General features: G+C 41.3%; 1 protein-coding gene across 1 annotated transcript; it reads right to left on the bottom strand.

Moving 5' to 3' along the window:
* Positions 1–8,651: 8,651 nt before the first annotated feature.
* On the bottom strand, positions 8,652–25,376 carry LOC131723269 (low-density lipoprotein receptor-related protein 10-like). Its single transcript, XM_059016895.1, has 9 exons — positions 24,451–25,376; positions 24,252–24,290; positions 23,456–23,594; positions 22,886–23,082; positions 17,664–18,214; positions 14,169–14,587; positions 13,707–13,901; positions 12,993–13,122; positions 8,652–12,210 (listed from the first exon to the last, which is right to left on the bottom strand). Exons 1-9 carry the CDS (start codon positions 24,500–24,502, stop codon positions 11,533–11,535), a joined length of 2,400 nt encoding a protein of 799 aa, XP_058872878.1. The 5' UTR covers positions 24,503–25,376; the 3' UTR covers positions 8,652–11,532.
* Between the last annotated feature and the right edge of the window lie 1,004 nt (positions 25,377–26,380).

Raw genomic sequence — 26,380 nt, 5'->3', positions numbered from 1 at the left:
CACTTGGTCAGAACATTCTTATTGAGAGTATTAGAATCTGGGGCTGTGTGGAGGCTGTCTGTCTGTACATCATACTTTCGTTTTTATGTATGTACGGTTGTCCGATTGTGAAGAAAATAATTCTGGACCCTCTTCAAAATCTTCTTTGCTTGCCCTCTCTCTCTCTCTCTCTCTCTCTCTCTCTCTCTCTCTCTCTCTCTCTCTCTCTCTCTCTCTCTCTCTCTCTCTCTCTCTCTCTCTCTCTCTCTCTCTCTCTCTCTCTCTCTCCCCTCTGGAAATGTTTTAGCAACATTCAAAACATAAAAACATGGGTCTTGTCAAGGGGGGCCCACAAACACATGACATCACGTCTTTCTGCGGAGAGCTTGATTAGAAACATCTGGAATCAGCACACAATCAGCCTCTTCGAAACACAGCTGGAGATCTGACTGTGTGTCTGAGAGTGTGTGTGTGTGTGTGTGTGTGTGTGTCTATTTGCCTGTCTTTTCTGTCCCCTCTCTCTCCCTCTATTTCAAATCAGAGCAGGTAATTCAGGTTTTGTCAAAGCAGTTACAATCAATCCAAGTTAACAAGAACCGCAAAGCCCTGCCTATTATTATACACATACACAGAAATCTCTCAGACAGTGGGCTACGTATTCAGCAGCAGGTTCTGCTGTTTCTTCCTCTCCAAACAATATAATCTTTTTTCATTTTTGATGTACATGAAGTCATTGGTCTTAATCTCTTTCTCAAATTTAAATGGTCACATTTAAAAAAGCCATACAAGCATTCCCAAAGTGAATGCAGCAAAGTACGGAAATATTTAACTTTTATATATTTAAATATATTAAAAAATAACAGTGCGAGCCAATGTAGTGAAAGACCTCCACTCTGCAGGAGGCTGCGATATACTCACTCACTCTCTCTCTCTCTCTCTCTCTCTCTCTCTCTCTCTCTCTCTCTCTCTCTCTCTCTCTCTCTCTCTCTCTCTCTCTCTCTCTGAAGTTCAAAGCCAGCTGGCCTTGTGATTTCAATTAGCTTCCACCCCCCCTTCTATCCTCCCACCCCCCCTCTCTCTCCATCCCTTTCCCTCTCCCCATCTCTAGTCTTATTCTTTAAAAACCACTGTCTCAGCGCTTTCTCTTTCTCTCTCCTCCCTCCCTCTCTCGCTACCACATTCTCTTTCCCTCGCTCCCTCCACCTCCCATCTTGTAGTTTTTCTCTCTCCCCTCTCCTCCCCTGTGTGTCTGTGTTGTGTGTCTGTGTCTCTTCTCCTCCCCTGTGTGTCTGTGTTGTGTGTCTGTGTTGTGTGTCTGTGTCTGCTCTCCTCCCCTGTATGTCTGTGTTGTGTGCCTGTGTTGTGAGTCTGTGTATCCTCCCCTGTGTGTCTGTGTTTTGTGTCTGTGTTGTGTGTCTGTATCTCCTCCCCTGTGTCTGTGTTTTGTGTCTGTGTTGTGTGTCTGTATCTCCTCCCCTGTGTCTGTGTTTTGTGTCTGTGTTGTGTGTCTCTCTCCCCTCTCCTCCCCTGTGTGTCTGTGTTGTGTGTCTGTGTCTCTTCTCCTCCCCTGTGTGTCTGTGTTGTGTGTCTGTGTTGTGTGTCTGTGTCTGCTCTCCTCCCCTGTATGTCTGTGTTGTGTGCCTGTGTTGTGTGTCTGTGTCTCCTCCCCTGTGTGTCTGTGTTGTGTGTCTGTGTTGTGTGTCTGTCTCCTCCCCTGTATGTCTGTGTTGTGTGTCTGTGTTGTGTGTCTGACTTGTGTGTCTGTGTCTCCTCCCCTGTGTGTCTGTGTTGTGTGTCTCCTCTCCTCCCCTGTGTGTGTCTGCCTGTCTTCCTGCCCTCCCCCTTTCTGCAGCTCTCTTCCTTCCTCATTGGAGCTCACAGCAGTTAATTAGACCTTGTTAGTGAGTCTCCTAACGAGGGAGGAAGCTGGTTATTAAAAAAGAAGGGAACTCTAGCCTCTCTCTCTCTTCCCTTCTCAATCTTTATTTATACTTTTTAATGTTCTGTTCATCCTTGTCATGTCTTTTGAAGATCATAATTTCAAATTCAGGTATTTATCACAATAGCGTATGAACTAAAAGCAGTTTTGATACTCTCTTTGTACCCCACCTCCCTCACACACAGACACATAACACACACACATGCACACACAGACACATAACACACACACGCACACACAGACACATAACACACACACATGCACACACACACACACACAGACACACACGCACACACAGACACATAACACACACACACGCGCACACACAGACACATAACACATGCACACACACGCACACACACGCACACACAGACACACATACATGCACACACATACACACACACAGACACACACTCGCTGCTCTGTGCTACAGTGGCTGTGAAACTGAGACTGTGGGCTACAGGCAGGGAACAGGAAGAGGTCACTTTGATAAAGCAGCCAGCTTTTAAAAACCAGAACAAAGGAAGAAATAAAGTCTGAGCGCTGAGACAAGGAAAAAAAGCACCTTCCTGCCTCTTGAACGAGTGCAAACCAAGGCTTCTTTAAAATCCACTTTCTTACCTCTTATTAGCACTAGAAACATGTATTCATTTTCTAACATTATCCATATGTCTGTATGTCATTTTTCCACTTATCTGGAAAATCGCTTATTAAATTGAAATCAAACTTTGTATTAGTATTATTTAGGGTAATCTGTAGGGATATATGGAGTGTTTCACTGTACATCCGCCTGCCTGTATGTCACCCTGTGCTCCCCTGACTGTACGACTACCCCTGCACACCATGCGGCCGTGCGTTTACCAGGGGAGACCTCAGGGACCCCAGCGCTCCCCTGACTGTATGACCCACCCTGCACACCACACGGCCGTGCCTTTACCAGGGGAGACCTCAGGGACCCCTGCGCTCCCCTGACTGTATGACCCACCCTGCACACCACGCGGCCGTGCCTTTACCAGGGGAGACCCTCAAGGACCCCTTCGCTCCCCTGACTGTACGACTCCCCCTGCACACCATGCGGCCATGCCTTTACCAGGGGAGACCTCAGGGACCCCTTCACTCCCCTGACTGTATGACCCACCCTGCACACCACACGGCCGTGCCTTTACCAGGGGAGACCCTCAGGGACCCCTGCGCTCCCCTGACTGTATGACCCACCCTGCACACCACACGGCCGTGCCTTTACTAGGGGAGACCCTCAGGGACCCCTGCACTCCCCTGACTGTATGACCCACCCTGCACACCACACGGCCGTGCCTTTACCAGGGGAGACACTCAGGGACCCCTGCGCTCCCCTGACTGTATGACCCACCCTGCACACCACACGGCCGTGCCTTTACCAGGGGAGACACTCAAGGACCCCTGTGCTCCCCTGATTGTATGACTCCACCGGCATACCATGCGGCCGTGCTTTTTTATAATGAAAACTGCATATGGGAGTCTTATATTGAAGCCCACAAGATTTAGGGAATTATTTGGCTAGACCACTTCAAAAAGTGCCCCACGACTGTCAAAACAAACCACTAATACTGGTTTGCACGTTGCTGAGCTTTCGTTTGAGAAGCAAAAACTAAAATACATTTTTTCTTTACTGGTTTCTAAAAAGTAAGATTTGAAAATAGTTCCTTTACAAGTGTTTTTTTTTTTTTTTTTTTTGCAAGTTAATACTGCAATAGCAGCGGCCAGGTTAGGTCAGTGCTGCTTCTTCTCTTAGATTGTGATCCGATACATTCAAATAAATTGAGCCTAAACATGCTGTCTGTCAGTCTGTCACATTTAGTGTGTGTATGTGTGTGTGATTGTGTCAGTCTGTCTGTCTGTGTGTGTGAGATTGTCTGTCTGTCTGTCTGTCTGTGTGTGTGTGATTGTGTTTGTCTGTCTGTCTGTGTGTGTGTGCGTTGTCTGTCGGTCTGTCTGTCTGTCTGTGCGTGTATGTGATTGTGTATGTCTGTCTGTGTCTGTCTGTGTGTGTGTGTGTGTGATTGTGTTTGTCTGTCTGTCTGTAGGATGTGTGATTGTGGCTGCCTGTCTGTGTGTGAGTGTGTTTGTGTAGGCCTGTTAGTCTACCAGTCTGTCTGGATTCATTCAGAAACTTCCCCACTTGTCACATGCACTGTTGATGATAAATGATCTAATAATGGATTTATTCATTGAAGCAACTTCCTCAGAATGTGGTGTATTTATAAGCCTAGCGTGTGAGCCCCTGTATTCCGTTTTCACAGAATGTGTCATAATGTTGTTGTAATTGTCATAGAATAACGGATCATCCATTCATCACATAGCTAAGAAAGAAAGAAAGAAAGCTCAAGAACTGCAGACCATTACAGAGTCTATAGGAAAGACATCTCCACTCAACACTGCAGAGCTGTATAGAGGTCTATAGGAAAGACATCTCCACTCAACACTGCAGAGCTGTATAGAGGTCTATAGGAAAGAGAACTCCACTCAACACTGCAGAGCTGTATAGAGGTCTATAGGAAAGAGAACTCCACTCAACACTGCAGAGCTGTATAGAGGTCTATAGGAAAGACATCTCCACTCAACACTGCAGAGCTGTATAGAGGTCTATAGGAAAGAGAACTCCACTCAACACTGCAGAGCTGTATAGAGGTCTATAGGAAAGAGAACTCCACTCAACACTGCAGAGCTGTATAGAGGTCTACAAAATATATTACACTGATGAAGGCAACTTAGTTTCTGACAAACTATATGTCTAATATCTGTAGAACTACTCTATGGAATTCTTTAAACAGAATAGCAGACATTTGGCTTGCGCCTGTCATTTAAATATAAAGCCCTGTGGAAAGTATCTCTCAAGTTTCATTCCACTCTCTCTCGCTTTCCGACCAAGCAAGATTCCACAAACACAACGGGAATGTTTTCTGAAACGAGGCACATACCCCACAGTGACTGTGGAATCACACACAGAGGTGCGTGTACTGCAGTTGGGTAGAGGCTGTTTTGTTGAGAAAATGCAACAAGAGATTTGTGATACTTATCCTACTGTGCTCATTTCCACTGACTTGTTGACCTTAACTCAGGTCTCTTATTGAGAATGCCTTATTGGACTATATTAGACATGCTTGCTCTTTTTGCATGTGTTTAGTATTACCCTCATTAAGTGGATTGGTTAAATACGTGGCTGTTCTTCCAGCACTCTTGTTCTCTACATCTTTTTTGCTGCCATACTTCACAGTGTTCAGTGTGTGGATCTAGTACACGCTCACATATACTTCACAGTGTTCAGTGTGTGGATCTAGTACACGCTCACATATACTTCACAGTGTTCAGTGCGTGGATCTAGTACACGCTCACATATACTTCACAGTGTTCAGTGTGTGGATCTAGTACACGCTCGCATATACTTCAGTGTTCAGTGGGTGGATCTAGTACACGCTCACATATACTTCACAGTGTTCAGTGTGTGGATCTAGTACACGCTCGCATATACTTCACAGTGTTCAGTGTGTGGATCTAGTACACGCTCGCATATACTTCACAGTGTTCAGTGCGTGGATCTAGTACACGCTCACATATACTTCACAGTGTTCAGTGCGTGGATCTAGTACACGCTCACATATACTTCACAGTGTTCAGTGTGTGGATCTAGTACACGCTCGCATATACTTCACAGTGTTCAGTGTGTGGATCTAGTACACGCTCACATATACTTCACAGTGTTCAGTGTGTGGATCTAGTACATGCTCACATATACTTCACAGTGTTCAGTGGGTGGATCTAGTACATGCTCACATATACTTCACAGTGTTCAGTGTGTGGATCTAGTACACGCTCGCATATACTTCACAGTGTTCAGTGTGTGGATCTAGTACACGCTCGCATATACTTCACAGTGTTCAGTGTGTGGATCTAGTACACGCTCACATATACTTCACAGTGTTCAGTGTGTGGATCTAGTACACGCTCACATATACTTCACAGTGTTCAGTGTGTGGATCTAGTACACGCTCGCATATACTTCAGTGTTCAGTGGGTGGATCTAGTACACGCTCACATATACTTCACAGTGTTCAGTGTGTGGATCTAGTACACGCTCGCATATACTTCACAGTGTTCAGTGTGTGGATCTAGTACACGCTCACATATACTTCACAGTGTTCAGTGCGTGGATCTAGTACACGCTCACATATACTTCACAGTGTTCAGTGCGTGGATCTAGTACACGCTCACATATACTTCACAGTGTTCAGTGTGTGGATCTAGTACACGCTCGCATATACTTCACAGTGTTCAGTGTGTGGATCTAGTACACGCTCACATATACTTCACAGTGTTCAGTGTGTGGATCTAGTACATGCTCACATATACTTCACAGTGTTCAGTGGGTGGATCTAGTACATGCTCACATATACTTCACAGTGTTCAGTGTGTGGATCTAGTACACGCTCGCATATACTTCACAGTGTTCAGTGTGTGGATCTAGTACACGCTCGCATATACTTCACAGTGTTCAGTGTGTGGATCTAGTACACGCTCACATATACTTCACAGTGTTCAGTGTGTGGATCTAGTACACGCTCACATATACTTCACAGTGTTCAGTGTGTGGATCTAGTACACGCTCACAGCTCATATATATGACATGTGCAGTGTCGAATTATAAGCTCCCCGTAGTTGAAGACAGGTATACAAAGGTGTGCATAAATATTCTTTACTGCACACCAGAATGGCAAGCTGTATGGACTAGAACGACTACTAAGATGGGTCGAATTATCAAGGTAAAAATTGTATAATAGGTTGACCAGGCGCCACATTCAAACTAAATATTAATAAATCATATATTTGATAATACATACTGTACATATGTCTTACTTCACACATTTTTGCATATATCTTGAGAACCGCTTATCCAATCGGCATGAAATTTGGTATTTTCATATACTTAAAAACATGACAAATATTGAAAAATTCTAAATCTGTATGAGGAAGCTATGTATCCAATTGTCATGAAACTTGGTAATAACATTTTTCACAAGTTTTGAGAGTATCAGATACAGGGGGTATAGGGGGGTGTCTGTCTGTCGTTCATCCATCCATCTGTATGTCATGCTTATATTTTTGCCGATACAGACTGAGATAATGGGCTGACAGGAGGGGTCAGTTGGCAGGTGTTTCCTCCCTTCCCTATCCCAGACTGCACTAATAATTCCTGCTGATTCACAAGGAACAGCAACCTCCAAAAGAAGTGATGATATGACTCTATACTGGTACTGATATGACTCTATACTGTCTGTACTGGAAAACAGACCCGACTGTTGATTTACAAATAAATGAATGAGGATTAAGTCACAGGAAACAGGTGTTACAAAATGCCTTGTCCACTTCTTGCCACTGTCCAACCAAAGTGCATCAGAACCCAGTCATATCCTGCAGCAAACTCCCCTGCTTCGGTCTATCCGCAAGGCCCCAGCTTGAAAGGAAAACGCCTGGGTCTTAATTTGCAGTTTCACCCACCCTCCCCAACCCCCCTTCTGTGCTTACGTGTGCAGTGGAATGGAAACAAAGACTCCTACATCTGTTTCCAATCTTCAAAGACGAAGAAAAGCTAACTAGACGTGTTTAATACCCCCACAAAACAGTTTAGTGTTTCAAAGAGAAAAAAAAAAAAAAAAAACACAGGACACATCACATGAAAAAAAACCCCAAAAATACAAAAAATAATGAACCAGACAATGTGGGGAAGCTATAAAAAAGGCCAACAAAATGCTCAGATGCATAGTGAAAAGTGTTGAATTTAAATCAAAGGAAGTCATGTTAAAACTTTACAATGCATTAGTAAGACCTCATCTAGAATATTGTGTTCAGTTCTGGTCATCTCGTTACAAAAAGGATATTGCTGCTCTAGAAAGAGTGCAAAGAACAGCAACCAGAATTATCCCGGGTTTAAAAGGCATGTCGTATGCAGACAGGCTAAAAGAATTGAATCTATTCAGTCTTGAACAAAGAAGACTACGCGGTGACCTGATTCAAGCATTCAGAATTCTAAAAGGTTTTGACAATGTTGACCCAGGGGATTTTTTCAACCTGAAAAAAGAAACAAGGACCAGGGATCACAAATGGAGATTAGATAAAGGGGCATTCAGAACAGAAAATAGGAGGCACTTTTTTACACAGAGAATTGTGGGAGTCTGGGACCAACTCCCCAGTAATGCTGAAGCTGACATCCTGGGATCCTTTAAGAAGCTGCTTAATGAGATGGGCTGAATGGCCGCCTCTCGTTTGTAAACTTTCTTATGTTCTTATGTTCTTAAAATGCATTTTTTAAAAATATTTTCATAACAATTGGGACATTCAAATGTATCAAATAAAAAAATTACACCTTGTACCAGAAGAGACAGGGAAAGGAGATTCACTAAAAAGATTTAGTTGTCTTAATTCAGTGGGATGCCAGCTTGTAATAATGAGACAGAGAAAGGGGGGTTGACTGGACACTTCTATTAGTTTAGTGAAGAGACCGACTGTAGTCTTGTAACATAAGAGACAGGGAAATGGGGTCGATTGGCCTGATTCACTTCAGTAGTTATAACATACAGTAATGTATTTTAAGATGGTGAAGTGCGCCTCTTACTGTTGAAATGTAACAGTGTAGAAATGAGGTGGTACAATATATTCAAGTTATCCATTAACTAAACCAACAAAATAGTCTCAAAGCAAATTTATTTGTAAATCATTTTTATTATATTAGTATTGAACTACTGAAATCTCATAGAATTGCTTTTTTCTTTTATATCAATTATTCAATTATTAATAAAAAAAAAACAAAAAACACCCAAATGCTAGAATACATTCTTTAAAACTGACAGAGAAAGAAATAAGCTTGTTATTAATTATCAAACAATATGCTGGCTAGTTCAACAGGGTTTTACACTGTTGCACAGTGTGGTCGCTATAGATTGGACTTTACACAGGGCAATGCTGGTGGGACCACACTATATAACACCAATATAAAACCCTCTATAGAACTATAGTAATGAACTGTACTTGCTGTAGATATGTAGCTCTCTGATTTTCCTCATGATTTATTTTAAAGAATCAAAAAAAAAAAATCACAAATATCATACTATCAAAAAATAAAATCTGTACAACTTAAATTTTTCAGTTAATTACGTAAAAACTGATTTCACCCTGGTCCATTCAATTGCGATCATCACTAGGTAATTCCTTGAAAATGGCTAGTCTGCTACTTTGGTCATTAGACATCAATATATCAGACCTCTGGCCAGGTGTTTTGTAGCATTGTGACCAAACTGATATCACTTGAAAAGTAATTTTCCTTTTGACCTCTGATCAGATAATGCGTCTCGCGGTCGCTCGTAGTCTGATAGTCAGTTTTCAGCAGATATCCACAATGCCTTCTGAACGTGTGGAATCGCTGATCTTGATATTATAGAAAAGACTAGGGAGAGCTATTCTTGGGCCATTGTAAATTGTAAATTGGACCATGTTTAACCCAAGATGGATCTGCTATTTTCAGATGACAGGGTTTAAAACTGCCACTCGCTTGTCTCAATCGTTCATTTAGTCACAACAACAAAAACCCTAATCTGCTTTAATTTCAATTCAAACGGCTTCTGTAATTACTTTAAAGCGGAACGGCACGATGGCAGACTGTGAAAAGGTTTTTAAAATTGCTATTTTACATGTTCCATTCATCTAAACTTTGATTGAATACTTAAAAGAAGGGAATATCCATACAACGAGAAAATCTGGTAGAAATAAAAAATAAGAAAGAATTGATACCCAAGCTGCTGAACAAACTTTGTGCAAAAAAAAATAAATAAAAAGCCCAAACGAATGCAATAAGAAAATCTAATCTCTAAGTTTATACATTACACACCCAGCACTGAAACACAATTAGTTCTTATAGTAAACTCCTCAAAACTACTTGTTACAATACAGATTCTGGCCAGTCACAAAGTAAGGGGACATTATGTGAAATAGTAAGTGATGTGTATGGTAGTTTAAAGAAACACTAAAAGAAACTTCATCAATTCAATGACAAACGTTTCCACTAGATTAAAAAATCCCCTAATTGAAATGCTTCTTGTTGAATTTCTTACTTTTGATTTAGTATTTCTAGTGTTTGACAGTTAGGGATAACATATTAAAGCTCTGGGTTTGCACGACTTCCCTTTTGGGTAGTCTTGCACTTCCTAGGTCACTAAAAATATAAACTAAAAAACAAAACAGCAGGAGATGAACAGATCTGGAGTAACCAGAGTCCACGAAGAAACTGCTTCAGTAGTTTTCTGCTCATTAAGCGATTCAGTTTTCTGTGTTTTGTAGCAGCACCAAAATTAAGCGCTTCTCTTAGTTCAAGTTGTGTTTAACAGGGTACTGTCCAGCTGCATTCAACAAGTCAGCATTGGACTTTCACAATCAGACTGTGGCTCTAATGGTAATTGTGACTGAATAAGAAATAATTTAAGGATCAGGCTGGAAGTTTAAACTATTGTGCCCACCATTAGATAAAAAAATACCTGATTTAGTAGTTATACGGCTGCTTTAATAAGACCACACAAGTTAGTCCATGATCAGTGCTAATTGGGATCTGTCAAACTAGAGGATGGTCTACAGTTTGCTTTTGCATTTTTAAATTCAGAGTTTCACACACAGTACTTGATCACAGAGCTGTTTATCCAACTATAAATGATGATAAAATATATCTGATCCTCGTAAAAAAAAAAAGGACAAGTTTACAATTTTAATAAAGAAAAAGAGAATGCTGCCAGTCGCTGTGTTTTTAGTAAAGTTTAGTTTTTAAACTTTTAGTAACTAAGTCGCATCAAATGTCCTTTTAAATTTGCCCTCCTTCCTGTTTTTAAAGTGCTCGCTTCAATCATTCAGAGCGGTTCTGGGTTCTGTTGCTCCACGACTGAGTTTTCTCTAAACCTGCCTTTACCGGCTTTGTGCTGCTTTTGCTGCTTTGACTTGTCTGGAGAATCCTAAGTGCCAGGAAACTGAACAGCCTTCCTCATTCCATTCAAATCAAGTGACAGTGCGACCTTGCAACAGCCCATATAGAGACAGAGGGGGGAAGAGTTGAAAAGTAACATTGTTACAAATCTTTAAATAATCATGAGGGAGCTCTGTACTTATTAAAGTGACTGTAGCTAAAGAAAGTTTCACATGTCTCACCTGTCCTGCGCTTTTATTTGCTACACAGCTCTCAAATGTGCAGTTTTGAAATAATGGTACAACAAATGTTTCCTTTTTAATCTAGTACTACTTTAGGTTATAAAGTTCTCAGTTCCTATGCCTTGGTCTCGGAAAATCTGTTGAACTTGCACTTTCTAGGTCACCTCAGCAGTGTTCTTCAATTATAATCAGTAAACAGGGGAAGTCCAACACTAAATGCATGGCTTGTGCAAACATGAGATTTCTTTAACCTAGTGTAGTAGCAGATATATAATAAAATAAAAACGTTTGCTATATCACGTGCTTTCACAAACTGCACATTTAAGACCTATGTACAATGAATGGAAGAGCAGAACAGGTAGGGTTCTCTCAATTATTTTCCAAACCATGCTTTTAATTCAAGTGAGCAGTTCTGCATCATCATTGGGCAGCTCCAGCTCACTGCCCCAGGACTGGGGGTCTGCAAGAGGGGAGAACAGGCTGTGGGAGAGCTGGGGGCTGTCGGAGAGAGGGACCAACAGCAAATCATCGTCGTCTGCATTCTCCCCCGCCACTGCTGGCTCCTCGCTCTGCACGCTGATCCCGCCCCCCAGGAATGACAGCCGGCCCCTGAGTGCCTGCATCACCGAGCTCCACCCCCCCGGACGCTGGTGTTCAGAGGTCGAGCTGACAGGAAGCAGAGAGGCGACATTTTCATGTGTCCGAGCCGGCTGGCTAGCGATGGACTCGAATCTGGTTTTGACAGGCAGGGGTGAGGCATTGTCTTCAGAATGGTTGTCATACTCCTCCTCCTCATCTCCCGGGGCAACCGCTGTGAGGGGATGGGCCTGGCTTGCCTGCTCATTGGCTGGGTCAGGGAGGGGAGGGGCTGGAGTGGTACTGTTGGGGGAGGAGTTAGAGTTGTTGTTGGTGCTGGTGCTGGTGCTGGTGCTGGGGGCGTGTCTTGGCAGCAGTCCCCACCGCCGCAGCCTCCTGATTGCTCGCCTCACATATCTGGGGCGTCGCCGTCTCCTCCCCTGGGGGCGGTCCTGTCGAAGTAGCTGCAGGATTCCTCGGAGGTTACTCATCACCGAGGTCTGCAAGAGAGAGGGAGAGGAATAATTAGTATTATAAACCTAATAGAACGTTGGACACTGCCTCAGCCAATCAAGATGCAGAATTTCAGGTCGTTATCTACCAGTGAACGGCCATCATGTAAACAAAAAGCTTAGTTTCTGTGTTCAAACAAGCAATATCAATCTGCTTGAATTAAAGTACACAGAAAGATATAACGCAGTATCAGTGGACTCTACAGCACCTCTGTAAATACTGTTACCATGTAATTCATGCGAGACCCATCTAAACAAATGCAGGTCTCCTCTTCACCTACCTGAATTGCATACATCTCCCCAGTATAAGTAAATATGCGATCCTCAGTTTCAAAGCACTGTTTTTTTGTATTCAGCCGATGAAGGACTTGTAGTCCGAAACGTCCTGATAATTGATTTGTAATCAATTATTCTACCTTTTTAAAGTACCTCAAATATCCTTTTCTTTTTTCTTATTGATCATTTTGGTACAGGGCAGTTTTCCTTTTTCTCAAACATATATATATATATATATATATATATATATATATATATATATATATATATACACATTATATATATATATATATATATATATATATATATATATATATATATATATATATATATATATATATATATATATATTGTAGATAGTAAAAGGGTACACAGTGTTTCTAAGAGTCAGAGAAAAATGGTAGTGAGGGGAGACACAGAGGGACCCACCTGAGCGTGTTACCTACACTACAATCAAGCTCACAGTAAAACCTGGAAGGAGGGAAGGGGCTTACATCGTTGGGGTTCTCTGTCGGGAAATCATCAACTGGTGGAATAGCTCCCTGGGCGATCAGCTGACCATAAGAGGGTGGGGCCTGTTGCTGGATAAGCTCCGCCTCCATGCGAGAGACAGGAGAGAAGAAACTGAAAAAAATAATAGAAAAAAGAAAATAAAACCACCACAGCATTCACCAGGCACAGCCACACATGAAAGGCATTGTTTGCTTTGTGGCAAACGTTTCTGATAGGTCTTTCTCAATCTCCTGAAGATTTCTAGTGGAAACATTTGTCATTGAACATATTAGCATGTCTAAATCCAGCATTACTGAGTGTTTAATAGTTCTGGATGACAAGTGATAGGAACCTGTACAGTGAGCAGAGTGTGTGTGTGTGTATGTCGCTGGACTGACCAGTACAGTGAGCAGAGTGAGTGTGTGTGTATGTCACTGCACTCACCTGTACAGTGAGCAGAGTGGGTGTGTGTGTGTGTCGCTGCACTCACCTGTACAGTGAGCAGAGTGTGTGTGTGTGTCGCTGCACTCACCTGTACAGTGAGCAGAGTGGGTGTGTGTGTGTGTCGCTGCACTCACCTGTACAGTGAGCAGAGTGGGTGTGTGTGTGTGTGTCGCTGCACTCACCTGTACAGTGAGCAGAGTGGGGGTGTGTGTGTGTCGCTGCACTCACCTGTACAGTGAGCAGAGTGGGGGTGTGTGTGTTGCTGCACTAACCTGGACTCGTGGCTGCGCAGGGAGTACAGTTTGCAGGTGCAGCCCATGGCGATGACCAATAATAGACCGCAGATGAGGCTGCCCACGGTTGCCGCGGTGATGACCTTGCGCGGCAGGGTGAACGGGCAGTTCATCTCGTCGGTGTTGTCCTTGCAGTCCGGTTGCCCGTCACACAGCCATGTCTCAAACACACACCTGAGGGACAGACAGGACAGGGTTACACTGGCTTTTATATAGCTGCATCAAACACGAGTCAAGACAGCTGTCCCCAAACTTGTCATAGTTTTTTGTATTTTTATATATATATATATATATATATATATATATATCTCACCCCTTTTCTCCTTTCTCCCACAGACACACACTCTCCCTCCCTCCCTCACACACACACCAACTCACCCCTTTTCTCCCCTCTCCCACAGATAGACCCTCACACTCACACCTCCTCCCTCCCCCTCTCACCTGTCGGTGTCGCAGTGGAAGGTGCCGGGCTGGCAGCTCAGGCAGTTCCTCTCGTCAGTCTCGTCGCTGCAGTACTGCTGATAGTTACACCGGTCCGATGCCTTGAAGCAGCGCCCCGACTGCCCCCCACCCCCCTCTCCTGCTCCACAGGGAAAGGTCCCTTTCTGGCAGCCCCTGCAGCCCTCCTCATCCCTCCCGGTCTCCGCGCACTGCCACACTCCGTCACACCTCTCCTGGGGGGAGAAGCAGCGCTGCCCCTCTCCGCAGGGCGTCTCCCAGGGCAGGCAGTACCCCCACACCTGGTAGGTGGCGTTGAAGCCACGCCCAGAGGCCTGGGAGGAGGGCTGGCGATAGGAGAGGGAGAGCCGGCCCGTGCTGGACTCCACGGTTACAGGCTTACTGTTGGTGAGGTAGTATACCTGCAGCGAGGGAGGAAGCTTGTCAGCGAGTCTCGTTGTGTGGACTTCCTAGCTTTAGCAGCCGAAGCGGATATAGTGATTTGGCAGGCTGTTATTACAATACAATACAAATGTATTTTTATATAGCGCCCTTCACACCATGGCTACGGGAGGTGAAAGTAACAAAAATTCAAATAATAAATTCAACATTGAATATTAAATGCAAGTATTGAATCTTAAATACTACCATCGAATGTTAAATGCAACAGTCGAATGTTAAAAACTAGCATCAAACATTAAATATGAGCTTTATACATTCAATGTGCACTTTGTCATTCAATGTGCACTTTGTCATTCGATGTGGTTTTTATCCATTCGATGCAATGCACTTACAAACTGTCAATCAATCCCATCTGCCCCGCCCATTCCCACCCCTTCCACATCGGGGAGATCGGTGTTCCTCCTTGTTACCTGTTCAGCCAATGAGAGGCTTCGATTTTCAAACTGAAATACGGTAGCTGTCTTGTGCCGTCTGTAGAAATTAAAAAGGGTCTTCTTGTTTTGTGTGTAAAAAGTTGCATATTAAATAATGTTATTAAGCCTTGCAGTTGTTTTTACAACGGTTTTTATTTTATTTTATTAGATTCACATGGCTGAAGCTGCTCGGGAAAAAATTATACTAGCGAGAAGAATGCTGGAAACTAATACCAGTGATGATACCGTGTTGTACATTTCAGAGTGGCTTCAAAGTATTTTGATTAATTCAGAGGCAATCGGAATTTATGCGAACAGCCCGCTGGTGGAAGTTTTATCTGAAGTCATTTCTGAGATACATCTGAGATACTGTAATACATTATGCATTTTTAATATCATTTACACGACTCGTGTTTATTCCAGACATAACAGCACAAGCCGCAGAGCAACAACATTCGTGAAAACTTTCGTGAGCATTTACTTTCAACTTTTGAAATCCAAAAACTATATAAAAAAAAAAAGGCTACTTTGAAATCGGCACAATCGTTTATAAACAGGTAGGTCGCACAGTTAATACATTAAGCATGGATTATTTAAAGATTGTTTTAGCTGCGCATGTCAAAGATGTTTTTAATGAAAACAAACTAACTGATTATACACAGCATAAAGAAATCATGCTGTCGTGTCGAAATTTAATAAATGGTTGCAAAATGCAGCCGACAACTGCTGCGCGTGCACATCACTTGTATTTTACCTCAGACACGACCAAAACAAAAATTAGATGTGCCTGTGGGATGATCTAATTTTACTCATGCGCAATGCGCCAGGGGATACAGGTTTCTGAGGGGGGGCTGATTTGGTTACACCACCTGTTAACTCACAAAGTAACTCAGAAATGACTTCAGATAAAACTTCCACCAATGGGCTGTTCGCATAAATTCCGCTTGCCCCTGAATTAATCAAAATACTTTGAAGCCACTCTAAAATGTACCACACGGTATCATCACTGGTATTAGTTTCCAGCATTCTTCTCGCTAGAATACTTTTTTGTCGAGCGTAGTTCTGTAGCTGGGTCGCTACGTCGGGCCTAGCAGTTTCAGCCATGTGAACCTAGTAAAATAAAATAAATAAAATAAAAACCACTGTAAAAAAAACACAAGACTTAATAACATTATTTAATATGCAACTTTTTACACACAAAACAACAAGACCCTTTTTAATTTCTACAGACGGCACAAGACAGCTACCATCTTGAGCCGTCTGTAGACTTTCAGTTTGAAAATCGAAGCCTCTCATTGGCGAACAGGTAACAAGGAGGAACACCGATCTCCCCGATGTGGAAGGGGTGGGAATGGGCGGGGCAGATGGGATTGATTGACAGTTTGCAAGTGCATGCATCGAATGGATAAAAACCACATTGAATGACAAAGTGCACACTGAATGACAAAGTGCACATTGAATAGATAAAGCTCACATTAAAGGTTTGATGCTAGTTTTTAACATTCGACTGTTGCATTTAACATTTGATGGTAGTATTTAAGATTCAATACTTGCATTTAATATTCAATGTTGAACTTATTATTGATGTTACACTTTAACATTTGATACATGAATTTAATATTTAATGCTGGTATTTATTATTTGATGCTAAAATTCAATATTCATTACTTGCTTAAATGTAACATTTAATGAATTGTCATTGATTACTTAATTTTTTTTAACTTTCACCTCCCATACATGGCATCCCAGAGCGCTGCACAAAGTTAAAAACAAAATAAAATCTCATCTATAATACACTCCAGTTACAACCAATTATATAAAAGCACATTCAAAAGTATGTTTTCAGTTTAGAATCTAATGTTTCATCCTGCCTAATGGAAAGCGGAACAGAGTTCCACAACCGAGGTGCACAACAGCAACAGCTATCAGTGTGAGGAACAAGCGGAGCACCACGACGTAAATCAACAGTACTACTGAATAGTACAGAATGACAATGGAAGGGTTAATCACAATTTGATGAGCAGTTCTCCAGTGTGAGATACAGATGGATGGATGAACAGACAGACACCCCCCCTATATCCCCAGACTGATATTCTCAATAATTTGTGCCAAATAATGTTAACAAGTTTAATCTCAATCTGATAAGCAGTTCTCCAGATATATGCACAGTGTGCATTATTAAATACATGATTTATTATAATATTTTGTTTTTATTCAGTGCAACTATATTCTCTTTGCAAGGGATAATACAACAATGCAATGCAATGCCCTACACCAGGGCTGTCAAACTCAGGTCCTGGAGGGCCGCAGTGTCTTCTGGCTTTTGCTCCACCCAAGCTCTCAATTACTTATTATCTAATTATTTGATTCCTTGGAGAAATTTAACACTTCTCTCCGGCCTCAAAATGTTTTATAAGTCGGGTGCCTTGAGTCAAGTGCATTTTTTAAATCATCAACTGTAAAATACCTTGAAAAAATATGAAACATGTCCAATTGAACAAATAATTAAATAAATTAAGTTAATTGAGAGCTTAAGTTGGAATAAAAATCAGAAGTCCCTGTGGCCCTGGAGGATGGAGTATGTGTGCCACCCATGCTCTACACAATTAAACAAGGTCCTCACCGTCCTGATCAGCTGTCTCTTCTCCCCCTTTAGCCCATCATAGATCTGGATGGCATCCCCGTACCCCAGATCCACAGACACCAGCTTCAGGATGAGTTTTCGGGGGTCCCCTGGGTCCACTTCCCAATCGCACTGCCTGCCCCCCTTCCCCGATTCCAAGACAGGCCGGTACGAGGGCTGGACCCCGAACTGGGGTGAGGAAAAGGTCCCGTAAAAGCCAGTGAGCTTCCCCCCACAGGGCCCCTCTTTGACAGGGGCACAGGAGTGCTCGTCAGTGCCCCCGGGGCAATCCAGGAACCCGTCGCAGAACTGGGAGGGGTGAAGGCAGAGAGGGGGGCGCCTCGTTTGGGGGTAGCCAGGGCAGGGCCGGGCTGGAGAGGGGCAGAGGAGGGTGGCGCCGCCATTCTGATGGCTTTGGAGGGAGGGGCAGTCGGTCTCGTCAGAGCTGTCTCCGCATTCGTCCTGCCCATTGCAGCGCCAGGAGAAGGGAATGCATTTGCGACTCCCGCAAAGAAACTCGTCTGAAGGGCAGGAGTCTGAGTCCACATAACCTGAGCGTCAAACAACAAGCACCTCAATAAGAAAACAACGTTATATACATGTATCTGTCTATCACTCCGATTCATACATTTGACAAGTGTGTGGCACCTACCATAAAGTGATGCAATAATTGAAAAGCAGGCTTCTGTTTTCTCATGTTACTTATATATGTAACTAACCTACTTGATTTTTTTGAGGATGCAACAGACAAAGGATAATTGCAAAGCATACGACATGGTTTATTTAGATTTCCAGAAAGCTTTTGACAAAGTCCCGCATAAAAGATTAATTCTCAAACTGAATGAATGCAGAAGGGATTCAAGGAAATGCATGCACATGGATTAGGCAGTGGTTAACATGTAGAAAACAGAAAGTACTGATTAGAGGAGAAACCTCAAAATGGAGCGAGGTAACCAGTGGTGTACCACAGGGATCAGTATTAGGTCCTCTGCTATTCCTAATCTACATTAATGATTTAGATTCTGGTATAGTAAGCAAACTTGTTAAATTTGCAGACGACACAAAAATAGGAGGAGTGGCAAACACTGTTACAGCTGCAATGGTCATTCAAAATGATCTAGACAGCATTCAGAACTGGGCAGACACATGGCAAATTATATTTAATAGAGAAAAGTGTAAAGTACTGCACACAGGTAGTCAAACGTTTACATACCCCAATGGAAATTTATAATTTCAAGACATTTCTCGAAAACAAATAATTATAGGAAAAATGTTTTATAGCAAAAGTTTTGCTTTTGTGGACAAGGAAAAAAAGTTACAAGAAATAGATGTCTAAAAAAAATGCTAATTCAAAAGTATTCATACCAAACAATGAATATGAAATTAATAGCTAGTTGAGGCACTTTTAGCAATAATCTTTAAAACTATTAGGATATTTGTCAATGAGCTTTTGGCATGATTCTTTAGTGATTTCTGACCATTCTTCAACGCAAAATTGTTCCAGTTCATTCAAATTCCAAGGACTTCTCTTGTGCACAGTTTTCTTCAACTCAAAGTTTCATATCAAAGTTTCTCAATCGGATTTAGATCAGGACTTTGACTAGGCCATTCCAGGACCTTGATTTTATTCTTCTTTAACCATTCTGAAGTAGATTTTGATGTGTGCTTTGGATCGTTGTCATGTTGGAACATCCAGTTGCGTTTTAAAACAAGTTTTGTAGCGGAGGGTTTCAGACAATTGGTCAATATGTTATGGTATGCTATGGAATCCATTTTACCATGTAATGGAACTAAATTTCTTGTGTCAAGAAGAAAAATAGCCCCATAGAAGGATAATACCACCTCCATGCTTGACAGTAGGTATGGTGTTCTTTTCTTTGTACGTCTCGCCAGACTTTCTCCAAAGGTAACAACTATCAGCGTGACCAAACGGCTCGATTTTTGTTTCATCAATCCACAAAACCTTTGACCAGAACTCATATCCATCATTCAAATTCTGTTTTGGAAACTTTAAGCGATTGTCCTTCTGACGTTTTCCTAAGAGTGGCTTTTTCCTTGGACTGCGACCATTGAGACCTTCACCATGCAATACTCGACCTATGATTGAAAAGGAAACCCCAGTCCCACTTGCAGCCAATTCATATCTTTGGCAGTCAATCTCGGATTGTTATTAACCTTCCTGACAATTCTTCTACATGTTCTTGGCGAAAGAACCTTCTTTCTTCCAGACCGAGGGAGCGTTGTGGCAGTACCATGAGTCTTGTACTTCTTGATAATAGAAACAATAGTTGAAACTGGGATACTCAAATGCTTGGAAATCTTTTTGTATCCTTCTCCAGCTTTATGACAATAAATAATTTTCTGCATAAGGTCTTCAGCTAGCTCTTTACCTTTTCCCATATTGACTTATTGATAATGACAGCAATCATCCTATGCCTAACCCTTTTACTCTTTAAGAATGTTTACCTACAATCCAGCATTTTCTAGAATTAGGTTCTGCATTATCATATTGACATTTCTAGCACCTCGTAGACAATACTATCATAGCATCAAAGGGTATGAATACTTTTGAATTAGCATTTTCTGAGTTTTGCTAAAAAATTGCTGAAATAAAATAAGTGTAGACATCTATTTCTTGTAACTTTTTTTCTCATCCACAAACAAAACTTTTGCTACAAAAGATTTGTCCTAAAATTCTTTATTTTTGAAAAAGTTATAGAAATGATAAATTTCCACTGGGTATTAACCCTTTGCGGTCCATTTATTCAGCGCGTCTCAGGCACGTCAGGTCCAATTTATTCTCACACGCGCAGTTAATTTTAGATGCAATGTTTAAAAGTATTTTTTTCACAGTAAAACAGGTTTAAAAGGCACTGCATCTCCAGCCCCGCCCCACCCCTCGTTTGCTGTATTTTTCACATACCTCTTCATAGTCGTGCATACCGATAAATCATCTCCTGATCACTCGTTTTATCACCAAACTCCTCAATAATGTGATCCAAGTCATTATTTTATTACTATAACATCTAAAAAAAGCTCTGCAAATGTCTGTGATATTCTTTGAGCGCTGGATGCAGAAGCAGCTGTCTTGTTTGTTTATGTCCGTGTTATCTCTGTGATGCCGGGACTATCAGTATTCATGAGATACACCCCTTTTGTTTTGTTTTTTTTGTAGGCTTCTCTCGGCTCCTATCGACGCCAGCCATCGTAGAGCACCACACACACTCGCTCACTCACACAGAGGGCAATTCAGAGTGACCAATCAACCTGGACAGCATGTCTTTGGACTGTGGGAGGAAACCGGAGTACCCGGAGAAAACCCACGCGAACACGAGGAGAACATGCAAACTCCACACAGACAGTACCCTAGGCTGGATTTGAACACAGGACCCTGGCGCTGTGAGGCAGCAGCGCTAACCACTACGCCACCGTGCCGCCCCCTTTTGACTACAACTATATATATATATATATATATATATATATATATATATATATATATATATATATATATATATATATATATATATATATATTAGGGCTGCTCCGATTAACAGATTAATAGGACCGACTAATCAATTAAATAGTTACAATCACAAAGTTAATGAAAGAGTCTACATTCAAATGTATGATCCATAATAATATATCCAATCTAGCACAACAATAAACATTAAACATAATTACACAGTTCATATCAACGTACAAAGATTAAACACCTTGCTATAAGTGGACATTTAAAATCAGAAAACACATTTCCAATAAACACAAGAACATAGTCATCAGATTGTAGGGTTATATTCACTGATATGTGGGAATAGATACTGTTGCTGCTATTGAAGGAAATGTGTTAATTGTTAATTGATAACTGTTTATATGGATCATATTTGATTGTTTCATTAACTTTGTGATTGTATGTTTGATGTTGCTGCTGCCGTTAAAATAATGTGTTATTTGTTAACTGATTGCTGTGCGTCTGACTGAAATGTGATCTGCTTAATGTTTCCTTCTGTTCACCTGAACGGAAGAATGACTGTTTAAGGGTTATGCACTTACCTTTCTTGTCTATGCTCTGAAGACCTACGGGCCGAAACGTGTTTGCTGTGAAGTTTTAAAGATATGGAATAAAGACTATGGCTTTTATTGAGAACTCTGTGTGGATATGGACTTGATTTTAACAGGAGTTGCTGTCTTTTTTCCCCTTCGCTGTGGTTGTCCACTGGAGGAGATTTTTGGTTGATATCCCTTATTCAGTTATTACTTTTTATTTAATTTCTTAAACTGTACAGCATTTAAAAATCGAGTGAAAAGGCAGGGTGTGAGCATGAAGACAGATAATTTCGTACCACTTAATTTGCACCGATGAAACATAACCTGGTTAACCGTACTGATGGCTATCAGACGTTTAGATGATAGATATGGTTGCATTCTTGTAGAACGTAAGGATAAAACTAAATACATTCTGACAAGGAATTGCATTCGTCCATTACTTAGTTGAACACAAGGTGGTTTCAATAAATACTTTCTGATTTAAATCTAGGCCTACTATGTGATAGTTTGGGTTATTCAGTCTTTTAAAACAGTAGGTAGGTGTTTATTTTATATTATATATAATTCGAATAATAATCCCCCCACCCCCACCAATGATCACAAATAACTGAAGTCTCACTGCATCTGTAAAATGCAGTGAGACCTTCATAAATCTTTCATAAAACGTGGAGTTTTGAAAGAAACACATGCTACAGCAAACATGCATTTTCATTTTAAAAACAGACATCTGGTACTACACTAAGCTCTCAGTTTGCTTGTCTTGCCTTCCAGGAAGTCTGTTACTGCTTTGCTTCCTGGGTCACCTCAGCAGTGTCTTCTGGGTCATGTTACTGACTGAAAGCATGTCTGTCAACAGGGGAAGCAGCTGGTGGGTTACTGGCAGGAAAGAAGCCAGTGAAGAGGTGGAGACAATTTCACCCTCCAAGTGACCCAGGAATTTCAAGACAGTCTGAAAGCAGGGCTTGTGCAAACAGAGACGTCTTTAACCCAGTGTAGTACCAGTGTTTAATATATTTAAAAATAAAATACATGTTTGCTAAAAACAGATGTTTTTTTCCCAAACTGCACATTTGAAAGATGCACAGCTATCTGCATGGCAGAGAAATGTACAGAACTATTTGGTTGGCTACAGTTCATTTCTAGATCCCAGAGCCTGTTCTAAACTGAGTTGGACCCACCTTGGATGTAGGAAAGATGGAAGCCGGTTTGGGGGTCAGCATTTGGGGATGGAATGATGTGGTACGTTATGGAAACGTTTCCCCCTAGCAGCTCCACTGCCTCGGGAAACTGGGTGCCACACAGCGGCAGCTTCGTCTCCAGCAGGGTTTCCACAGAAACCCACCCGAGTTTGCAGGGCAGGGAGAACTGAGAGAAGCTGAGGAGAGAAACAGGAGACACATCTTAAACAAGGCTGGTGTCAAATTCATTGCCTTGCCTCTTATTAGCACAGCCACCTACAAAGGACTTCTAACTGTATTTAAAATCCACTGTTATCTAGCAACATTATCACTGGCCCCCTTTTAAATGAGTGCTAACCACAGCTTCTTTAAAACCCATTTTCTTACCTCTTATTATATTAACATTTTCATTGCCCTCTTAAAGGAGTGCTATCCGAGGCTTATTTAAATCCATTTCTTTTACCTCTCACATTATCATTTTCCAGGTGACCAAGGAAGTGCAACAGATTACCTGCACAAAACTGCACAGAGCTACACAACCAACAGAAATGCATGACCGGTCAGATTTACCTTACAGTAACGATGTGTCCTATTGGAGCGCGGATCAGCCAGGTGCAGTTGAGTTGCCGTGGAAACCATGTGATGCGGGCAGGGCTCTGGACCTCTCCATGACGATCAGAGAGGATTCTGGGGGTTCCCCAGCAAGGACCTTGGAAATGACATCAGAGATCCCGGGTTCAAATCACTGGAAACAACCCGCGCACCACTGTGTAGCTTAACTTTGAATTATTATACTTTTAATAGTACAGTGCTTAAAAACTTTTCCCCCTCATAATCATTTTGCCTAACTTGCCATTTCTCATAAGCAATGTTAAAGCTGTAGTAATTAACTAAGGTTTTACAATTAATTTGTAACCCCCCTCCCCCAGTCTGTCTGTCTGTGTCACAATCTCCACAGTGGACACGATAAACACCTTGATTTTGATCACACACTCCTAGCCTCCTATTGAGTTGCATTTCACTACAATTCTATAAACTCTCTGTTCATACGAATATTTGTAATCAGACATTATTCTGTGATTATGGGGACCCTCTGCATGTGTGTCCACTAGTTCACCATTAAGTTCAACCTGAGATAATGTAAAAACAATTTGGGATGCAAATGAAACTCTCATTGCATAGCAGATTGATCCATTGCTGGTTTCACTAGGAGTTTAATAATAAGACACACCTGAGACAATTATTTAGACACACTGTGGCTATTCAAGCTGGTAGTAAAACCTGGAATGGGTGAAACTGCTTTGCAATGGGAGTCTTATTTCCATCCCTGAAACTACTGCTACTGTGTAAAACTGACAGGTCTCACCTAAACCGGGAATCCGCTCAAAATCAGCTGACCAGCAGCCTGCAAAACAAACGGATCGAGACAAAGTAAAACAAATATGAACAAACCTGAACTGTTTCTGAAAAGACAGCGAGCGAATATGTCTATATTAAACTTAAGATGAAACACTATCGACTGAAATGTACATTTTAGAGTATAAACACGAAGTCTGCATCCTTACCTGTGCAAAACACGAGCGCACACCACAGAACTCCCGGAAGTCGCCAGTACATCTTCGCGAGGTTATTTAACAAATCAACAACAGTTTCCAAGCAACACAATGATCTATTTCAATTTATTTTAATACTTAATAATAATACAAACCCGCGTACCCAATGTTATGTTCCATATTTATTAACTAGGTTTCTTTTGAAAAAGCGTACACTAAATAATTCCTTCTACAAGAACAAAACTAACCAGCCTTTTTCGTATAAGCTGTTTAAATGCTGTAAAATATCTTGTCATTAGTACTGAATTCTACCTTTATATGTTTTTAATGAGCGGTATTTTTAAAAGACATTCACGACTTCTTTCTCGGTTGTTTTAATATGAATTTAAATAAAGGAAAACGAAGTTATTAATGCTACGACCGCATCTGCTTCACTTCCTTGTTGTGTTTTTAGAACAGTAATTCAGGAAGTAGCTGGACTATCTTTAAAAATTCTGGAGTTTAAACCCAGCGATAACCCGATTTTAAACTTTGACATGTAACAATTAAGCACGTATTAAAAAATCGAACGTCGTTTTCTGAACAGATATATTTTATTTAATTAAAGGGTTTTCTTCCTTGGTCTAGCCGTGACATCTGACGTATGTCCTTCCTTCACATAAAAAAGTTACCGCACTTCAAACTAATGCTACAAAACTATTTTCTTCCTAATTTAATTGAAAGTTCATCCACCTGGCCTCTGGAACAGTTACCGCGCCTCCGCACTGCTGTCCCTCTTTTAAAACAAATATATTTAAATATATTTTTGTTTGTAATATGAAAGAAAGTTTCTCTAGCTTTGGTCAAAATAAACAAGTAAAAGTTTTCTAAACAGTAGGCCCTCTCGGTCACGTGATCGACCCGTCCCATCCCAGGGGAGGGGCGGGGCAGGTTTTACGTAAGAAACGCAGTTGTATAACAGCTAATTTCAAAATGTCATCTTATATTCCTGGGTATATGAAACTAAACTCTGGTAGAAGAATGTAGTAAACTACAGTGTACTGAATTTTATATGTGTCATGAAAAAGTTGCATACAAAATTGTTTTAAGTCCACCACAGTAGACGTTTATGAGCAATACATATCTTTTAGAATTTAACTCCAATTTTACAACTAAGTTACACGTAAACTCCTAATAGTTTGATTGTCTGTTAAATGCGATTGATATGAATCGGAAGTGATATTATTATTTAGGGCCTTGTCCCCTTGACTCTCATATATTCCTGCATTCAAGGCAGGAGCGAAATCGACAAAGTGAATTTGAGTTTGTTTAATTCTCTTTGGGGCTGTAGTCGTATAGTGACTTCAAACATCAAAACCCTGATGAGATATTTACAGGAATCAGATTACAGAAATCTACAGATATGAATAGGCTGTGGCCAAAAGTTTTGCATCACCTAGAATTTTAGGATTGAGCACATTGGCCAGTGTTAAAACACTCTGTAGGAGTCAAATCTAACACTTTCCAGTGTGCATATGGCGCCACACTCCAGTGTAAAAGTAAAAAAAAAAAAATAACACTATCGTAGTGTAAAACATTTAACACTATGTGAGTTAAACTTACATCTCTTTCAGTGTATAACTAGCACCCCTTTATTGTAAATTGAACTCATATGAGTACACAATTGTACTCTCTGTATATAAACTATACACACATAACAAGTGTAAACTAAAATACCTTCGTAATTGGTCAAATATTGTTTCATTGACACAAAAGTAAAAAAAAATATTGAGCAAGCACGCGAGAATGATCAGGGAAACACAAATCAAAGCTCCCAGATACAACATGGTTTATTTAGGGAGCCAACAACAGCACCATCCAAACGCTCAAATGCACTAACAGGTAACCGCCCTTTCCCCACCCCAGAGCACTACCCCGACATTCACATAGAACATAAAATAAC

This window comes from Acipenser ruthenus, chromosome 54, assembly GCF_902713425.1.
Source record: "Acipenser ruthenus chromosome 54, fAciRut3.2 maternal haplotype, whole genome shotgun sequence".
NCBI classification, from domain to species: domain Eukaryota; kingdom Metazoa; phylum Chordata; class Actinopteri; order Acipenseriformes; family Acipenseridae; genus Acipenser; species Acipenser ruthenus.
This window is presented reverse-complemented; position numbering and strand designations above follow the sequence as displayed.